This window comes from Salmo salar, chromosome ssa05, assembly GCF_905237065.1.
Source record: "Salmo salar chromosome ssa05, Ssal_v3.1, whole genome shotgun sequence".
In the NCBI taxonomy this organism is placed as follows: Eukaryota; Metazoa; Chordata; class Actinopteri; order Salmoniformes; family Salmonidae; genus Salmo; species Salmo salar.
In genome coordinates this window covers 92,043,836-92,052,581 of record NC_059446.1, presented here as the reverse complement: position 1 = coordinate 92,052,581, position 8,746 = coordinate 92,043,836, and the positions used below count along the sequence as shown (strand labels likewise).

The 8,746-nt window shown below is 46.5% G+C and overlaps 1 protein-coding gene across 1 annotated transcript in view; it reads left to right on the top strand.

Moving 5' to 3' along the window:
* The first annotated feature begins 3,192 nt into the window (after positions 1 to 3,192).
* LOC106606155 (CUB and sushi domain-containing protein 3) overlaps positions 3,193 to 8,746 on the top strand; it is a 492,730-nt gene continuing 487,176 nt past the window's right edge. The window contains 1 exon segment of the mRNA XM_045717778.1: positions 3,193 to 3,630. Coding sequence (XP_045573734.1) covers positions 3,453 to 3,630 — 178 coding nt within the window. The 5' untranslated portion in view covers positions 3,193 to 3,452.

The window sequence follows — 8,746 nt, the reverse complement described above, 5'->3', positions numbered from 1 at the left end:
AGGGGAAGAACGACAGATTTGTACCTTGTCAGCTCCGGGATTTGATCTAGCAAACAATTCGGTTACTGGTCCAACATTCTAACCACTAGGCTACCCTGCCTCCCCCCTCTAACCACTAGGCTACCTGCCTCCTCCCTCTAACCACTAGGCTACCCTGCCTCCCCCCTCTAACCACTAGGCTACCCTGCCTCCCCCCTCTAACCACTAGGCTACCTGCCTCCCCCCTCTAACCACTAGGCTACCTGCCTCCCCTCTAACCACTAGGCTACCTGCCTCCCCCTCTAACCAGAAGTCTACCTGCCGTCCCTCCACTCTCAACCACTAGGCTACCTGCCTCCCCCTCTAACCACTAGGCTACCTGCCGTCCCTCCACTCTAACCACTAGGCTACCTGCCTCCCCCTCTAACCACTAGGCTACCTGCCGTCCCTCCACTCTAACCACTAGGCTACCTGCCGTCCCTCCACTCTAACCACTAGGCTACCTGCCGTCCCTCCACTCTAACCACAAGGCTACCTGCCGTCCCTCCACTCTAACCACTAGGCTACCTGCCTCCCCCTCTAACCACTAGGCTACCTGCCGTCCCTCCACTCTAACCACTAGGCTACCTGCCGTCCCTCCACTCTAACCACTAGGCTACCTGCCGTCCCTCCACTCTAACCACTAGGCTACCTGCCGTCCCCCCTCTAACCACTAGGCTACCTGCCGTCCCTCCACTCTAACCACTAGGCTACCTGCCGTCCCTCCACTCTAACCACTAGGCTACCTGCCGTCCCCACTCTAACCACTAGGCTACCTGCCGTCCCTCCACTCTAACCACTAGGCTACCTGCCGTCCCTCCACTCTAACCACTAGGCTACCTGCCTCCCCTCTAACCACTAGAAACCTGCATCCCACTAGGCACCCATGCCCTCCCCCTCTAACCTGGGCTACCCAAACCCCAACCACTAGTCTACTGCCGTCCCTCCACTCTAACCACTAGGCTACCTGCTGTCCCTCCACTCTAACCACTAGGCTACCTGCCGTCCCCCTACTCTAACCACTAGGCTACCTGCCGTCCCTCCACTCTAACCACTAGGCTACCTGCCTCCCCCTCTAACCACTAGGCTACCTGCCGTCCCTCCACTCTAACCACTAGGCTACCTGCCGTCCCTCCACTCTAACCACTAGGCTACCTGCCGTCCCTCCACTCTAACCACTAGGCTACCTGCCGTCCCTCCACTCTAACCACTAGGCTACCTGCCTCCCCCCTCTAACCACTGGTCTACCTGCCGTCCCTCCACTCTAACCACTAGGCTACCTGCCGCCCCTCCACTCTAACCACTGGTCTACCTGCCGTCCCTCCACTCTAACCACAAGGCTACCTGCCGTCCCTCCACTCTAACCACTAGGCTACCTGCCGTCCCTCCACTCTAACCACTAGGCTACCCTGCCGTCCCTCCACTCTAACCACTAGGCTACCTGCCGTCCCTCCACTCTAACCACTAGGCTACCTGCCGTCCCTCCACTCTAACCACTAGGCTACCCTGCCGTCCCTCCACTCTAACCACTAGGCTACCTGCCGTCCCTCCACTCTAACCACTAGGCTACCCTGCCGTCCCTCCACTCTAACCACTAGGCCGCCCCAAGTTAAGCGAAAAACAAGCATAGAAAACAGTATTGGTGTTTATAAAAAGAAGACTACAATGTAAGGCTACTATTATATTCTAATTATTTTGGTGACAATCTGGTTGATTAACAATATTGGGTTGTTAACACTTTTATATATCTATATATATATATAAATAAATGTGGGACACTGTCACGGGAGTCGTATGAAAGAGACCAAGGCGCAGCGTGCGTATCGTTCCACATCTTTATTTCTATGTGAAACGATGCAAGACAGGCAATAAACTATAAACAACAAACCGTGACGAAGAGGTGCTACATGCATAAACTCACAAGAATCTCCCACAAACACTAATGGGAAAAACAACAACTTAAATATGATCCCCAATTAGAGACAACGATGACCAGCTGCCTCTAATTGGGAATCATACGAAAACCCCAACCTAGAAAAAAGAACCTAGAACACAACATAGAAAATGTAAACTAGACAAAAAACCCAACATAGAAAAAAAGAACCTAGAACACAACATAGACAATTTAAACTAGACAAAAACCTCAACATAGAAAAAAAGAACCTAGAAACAAACATAGAAATAAATAAACTAGACAAAACCCCCCAGTCACGCCCTGACCTACTCTACCATAGAAAAATACGAGCTCTCTATGATCAGGACGTGACAGACACAAAAAAAAAGGCAGTGTAGAACACCATAGTCCATCATATCTAATAACCCCCCCCCCCCAAAATGTATTTTCCTACGAATTAAGTCTCACATTTATTTATTTTTTTGGTCTTTTCACACGAATTAATACAGAAACGCAACAACAACAACAACAAAAAATGCACGAAATCTGCTGAAATACTTTTTTGTACATATTTGCACGAATGGAATGTGAGATTGTGTTGCTTTATGCCAAGAAGTACAGCCCAGCACGTACTCGCCTACAGCTCAGATTCACTTCGTTTGATTCACTTAGAACTTTTCAAGCTACTAAAACGTTAAATTAACACTTTATAGGTATCAGACTGACAGAATTTTCTTCCCAAAAAGTCATAGAAATAGCCTACCCTTTCACAACAAATGATGGAATAGTTTGGTGTGCTGTTTCAGTTAAGACTATTTAAATCCCACCATTCACTTCCTGTTTAAAGTGACTAGTAAACCTGCAGAGGGCAGAAGAACTCTTGCCCCGTGCAGTTCACCATTCCGTTACAATAATCATCTCGTCTTTCTATTGCAAATGTGATTCTCATCAGCGACAATAAATGACAGTTCTGCTGTTTCCTAGCAGGCGGGTTTGTTTCTTCAGCTTTGTTTTAGAATGAGATTGCTGTCAAACCTTTATATCCAGCTGCCCCAAACAACAAGCTGACATTATCTCTCATTGGGTTTATACACGTGTGCTTGTATTTCTATTGAGGTAATGATTTAATCAGCAGCTTGCAAATGCATGGAGTCCAGTTCAATGGTCCGATTTGATACGGCAGCATCCTAAAGTACAGCTATCCATCGCAGGAGGGTTGAGCAGAGCAGAGCAGAGGCATAGCCAGAGCAGAACAGAGCAGAGCAGAGCAGAGCAGAGCAGAGCCAAAGCAGAGCAGAGCAGGGAGGCAGAGAGGTGGAGGGAGATACAGCGATAGACAAGAACACACCAGAGATTATACTTGATGCCCCTCTCGGCGAGATGGTTGAGTCCACGTCAAGGTTGCTGCCGCTGCTGTGCTATCCTCAAATCCACTGCTCACTTTTAGCTTCGTTCTCAGCGTCTGGCACAGCACTACGGATCGCTGTCTCTGGCTGAAAAGGAATACTTCCCAAACCTACATACATGTTTAGTTGTAAATATGAAAACTGTGCATAGAGACGGATACTACGCGGGATCTATCGAACTATCTGACATGATCAATAGAAGATGCGTTAAATGCTGCCGGGCGGATTTAGTTCAATCTAGAACCATGAGGATTAGAACTGGAATTATATTCTGGAATCTCATATTTTCAATGATGTTCTCGTGTGTGAAAGGTACGTCATTGCAGTATTTCTTCTTGTTCTGCTTTATTTTTTTGGGGTCCGGGAGAAAATCGATTGTAGCTTTTTTGTTATGGACGTGCGCGGAAAATGCAAGGGGTTTTTGGATGGAGTGCTAGGGACGCATTTTTCTTCGGCTGCGCTCAATGCAGGCTTTGAGCGGAGTCTCAATAGATATTCTTGCAGTACACTCATCCGAATAGCAGACGTGAGCTGCTTTGGTTAGTAACTCGTGGACTGTGACTGACTGAGTAACGACCAAGCATCTGCAGTTTTGTAATATAATATATCACGATGTTTTATTAACTTACAATAACCAAATTGTACATGATGGGTCATTTTGTGCTCTTTTTTTGTTGTTGCGGGGTTTAGTCTTGTGGATCTTGTGCATTTCCTCCTGAAACGCTGGTTAAGTACCTTTACGGGGTCGTATGGTAGGCTAATGAACAACAATATGGAACCAATGTTTGTCACAGACCTGCCAGCGCGTCCAGGTTGAGGACTTCAGGTGGGCTGTTCAGTATTCTAGTAGTGACACTGCTGTGAGGCTACCACTTAGACTGAATGCCCCAATATTATACAATTAGAGAACGAGTGGATGAATCTTGATTTCTGAAAAACGACAACTTTGAGACTATCTAGTTACCTGCTAGGGGAATTGTCTTGTGATGTAATACACACTAAAGAAGCTATGTCACAGTCTACGGTGTATTGCGGTGGCAGGCTACAGATTAACGTGTTGTATTTGGAGCCAGGAAAAGGAGCCTATTTTAACGAGACTCTCACGACATCTGCTATTTGGCTGAAAACCCCATTTCATGTCACATCAGTAAATTTCATTTTACCCACTTTTGAAAAAAAAATGAAAAAAAGAAACACCTTGTTTTTTTTCACCTGAACTAATTGTTGCGCGTAGGTATATTGTTCACCCGCAAATGTTGGACAATATATGATATTTTCTATAATATGCGTGTTATAATCGAATGAATTAAGATCAAGGGCAAGCTAATTGCCCCTCCGTGTGTATCCATGACACTTCATCATGCTTCCGTATGCATTGTGTCAACAACACCATTATCTACAATGTGTCCAGTTACATCACTGTGTTTCACTCCTTACTAACTTCTAGAGCGGATGAAATATGATCCTCACTAACCCCCGTAGCTACTCCATACACTCTGCGATGCGTTGTGATGCTGATACAGTATAATGCAGATACCAGTGTACATGCAGTCATTCTGCTGTCTGTCTACTGGGGGTGGATGAATGTGTTGCCTGCCTCCATCAGAGTTTCATCACCACCCACATTGGAAAGACAAGAGAGACAAGGAGAAGAGAGAGGAGACTTCAAACAGCCCTTCAGCTACTGGATTGACACTTGATGCAGATTTGGTGATGCATGACTGCATTACCTAGAGGGGTCTGTCTGACTGTTTCAGACAGGAGAGCACCTAGGATTAGGAAGATGGCCCAGCTAGCATGAAGCCAAGGGCAGACCACCTCTCTCTCTCTCTCTCTCTCTCTCTCTCTGACTCATCTATCTATCTTTCTCTCTCTCTCTCCCTCCCTCTCCCTCTCCCTCTCTCTCTCTCCCTCTCTCTCTCTCTCCTCTCTCTCTCTCTCTCTCTCTCTCTCTCTCTCTCTCTCTCTCTCTCTCTCTCTCTCTCTCTCTCTCTCTCTCCCCTCTCTCTCTCTCTCTCTCTCTCTCTCTCTCTCTCTCTCTCTGTGGTTGGGAGTGGGACCAATGCCACGGGGCTTAACAAGGAAAAACAAGTTCCTCCCTGAGCTCCAGCAAATAATTACCAGTAATCTGGGAGTGGGTTAATCTATTCAGTGATCGAGAGGTAGGGAAAGAGAGAGACGGAGAGAGAATTGGAGAAGAGAGAGGGAGGGAAAGAGAGAGACGGAGAGAGAGGTGGAGAAGAGAGAGGGAGGGAAAGAGAGAGACGGAGAGAGAGAGAGGTGGAGAAGAGAGAGGGAGGGAAAGAGAGAGACGGAGAGAGAGAGAGAGGTGGAGAAGAGAGAGGGAGGGAAAGAGAGAGACGGAGAGAGATTTGGAGAAGAGAGAGGGAGGGAAAGAGAGAGACGGAGAGAGAGGTGGAGAAGAGAGAGGGACGGAAAGAGAGAGATGGAGAGAGAGAGAGGTGGAGAAGAGAGAGGGAGGGAAAGAGAGAGACGGAGAGATAGAGAGAGAGAGGTGGAGAAGAGAGAGGGAGGGAAAGAGAGAGACAGAGAGAGAGGTGGAGAACAGAGTGGGGGAAAGAGAGAGACAGGGAGAGGTGGAGAAGAGAGAGTGAGAGAAAGAGAAAGACGGAGAGAGAGAGGTGGATGAGAGAGTGGGGGGGGGGACTGTCACGATGACTTGTAGCTAGCTAGCTGTAGTGTGATTATGTAAACCAGGGCAGTTTGTCTGTGTAATTATACACTATCTTCAGGGAGAGAAGGCATTATCCTGCCCAACAAGTTCTCCATCTCTCAAGTGGCTGTAGAGCCCATCTCTACTCCCTTCACACCATGTTGAGGAACCATCTCTACTCCCTTCACACCATGTTGAGGAACCATCTCTACTCCCTTCATACCATGTTGAGGAACCATCTCTACTCCCTTCACACCATGTTGAGGAACCATCTCTACTCCCTTCACACCATGTTGAGGAACCATCTCTACTCCCTTCACACCATGTTGAGGAACCATCTCTACTCACCATGTTGAGGAACCATCTCTACTCCCTTCACACCATGTTGAGGAACCATCTCTACTCACCATGTTGAGGAACCATCTCTTCTCCCTTCACATCATGTTGAGGAACCATCTCTTCTCCCTTCACATCATGTTGAGGAACCATCTCTACTCACCATGTTGAGGAACCATCTCTACTCCCTTCACACCATGTTGAGGAACCATCTCTACTCCCTTCACACCATGTTGAGGAACCATCTCTTCTCACCATGTTGAGGAACCATCTCTACTCCCTTCACACCATGTTGAGGAACCATCTCTTCTCCCTTCACACCATGTTGAGGAACCATCTCTACTCCCTTCACACCATGTTGAGGATCCATCTCTACTCCCTTCACACCATGTTGAGGAACCATCTCTACTCCCTTCACACCATGTTGAGGAACCATCTCTACTCCCTTCACACCATGTTGAGGAACCATCTCTACTCCCTTCACACCATGTTGAGGAACCATCTCTTCTCACCATGTTGAGGAACCATCTCTACTCCCTTCACACCATGTTGAGGAACCATCTCTTCTCCCTTCACACCATGTTGAGGAACCATCTCTACTCCCTTCACACCATGTTGAGGATCCATCTCTACTCCCTTCACATCATGTTGAGGAACCATCTCTACTCCCTTCTCACCATGTTGAGGAACCATCTCTACTCCCTTCACACCATGTTGAGGAACCATCTCTACTCCCTTCACACCATGTTGAGGAACCATCTCTACTCCCTTCACACCATGTTGAGGAACCATCTCTACTCCCTTCACACCATGTTGAGGAACCATCTCTACTCCCTTCACACCATGTTGAGGATCCATCTCTACTCCCTTCACATCATGTTGAGGAACCATCTCTTCTCCCTTCACATCATGTTGAGGAACCATCTCTACTCCCTTCACACCATGTTGAGGAACCATCTCTTCTCACCATGTTGAGGATCCATCTCTTCTCCCTTCACATCATGTTGAGGATCCATCTCTACTCCCTTCACATCATGTTGAGGAACCATCTCTACTCCCTTCACACCATGTTGAGGAACCATCTCTACTCCCTTCACATCATGTTGAGGAACCATCTCTTCTCCCTTCACACCATGTTGAGGAACCATCTCTTCTCCCTTCACACCATGTTGAGGATCCATCTCTACTCCCTTCACATCATGTTGAGGAACCATCTCTACTCCCTTCACACCATGTTGAGGAACCATCTCTACTCCCTTCACATCATGTTGAGGAACCATCTCTACTCCCTTCACACCATGTTGAGGAACCATCTCTACTCCCTTCACACCATGTTGAGGAACCACCTCTTCTCCCTTCACATCATGTTGAGGAACCACCTCTTCTCCCTTCACGCTGCTCCATGGTGGATCTAAACGCTGTTGCATGCAGTCAGGACTTTTATTTTAATCTTCCTCTCTCTCTTTCTTTCAATTCAAATCAATGAAATACATTTTAAGTGAGCTTTATTGACATGGGGAACCATATGTTTACATTACCAAAGCAAGTGAAATAAACAATAATCAGAAAGGAAGTAAACAATCAGAAATGTTAAATGGTGTTGCATGCAGTCAGGACTAGAGATGAGGTGTTGGATGGGTAGTGGAATACAGGACAATAGCTCAGCTGCTCTTGTTCTCTGTGATGGATTTCAGCTCTTTGGAATCAGCCAGAAACTCAGTTTAGATAATGGGATCCAGCCAGAAAGTCAGTGTAGATAATGTAATTGGGGAGATAAACAGAAAAGGGCAATTTGTAAACAGCCACTGGATCTGGCTGACTGATACGGATTTGTAATGTTGGAAACAGACTATCAGGGAGGAAACTAACGCTAGCAAATAAAAATTCAATCAAACTGCAGTTAAAGGCTATTTAAACAGAACAATTATAATTGAGATGTAATAAAGAAACCTGTAGATTAAACTTTGAGAAAAATCATTCACACCTACTGTCACGTTCGTCGTAAAGATGGGACCAACGCGCAGCGGGAATGTGAATACTCATCTTCTTTATTAAGATGAAAAACCAAAACTAACACTTAAACAAAACAACGACGAAGAAACAGTCCTGTGAGACACACAGCTACACACGGAACAACTACCCACAAAAACCCATGAAAAAACACCCCTACTAAATAGGACCTTCAATTAGAGGCAACGAGAAACAGCTGCCTGCAATTGAAGGTCAAACCAATAAACTAAGCATAGAAATAGATAAACTAGACACAGACATAGAAATAGACTAACATAGAACATAGCCCAACAAACCCTGAAACACATTAAACAAACACCCCCTGCCACGTCCTGACCAAACTACAATAACAAATAACCTCTTTACTGGTCAGGACGTGACACCTACACAGATTAATAATCATTCACA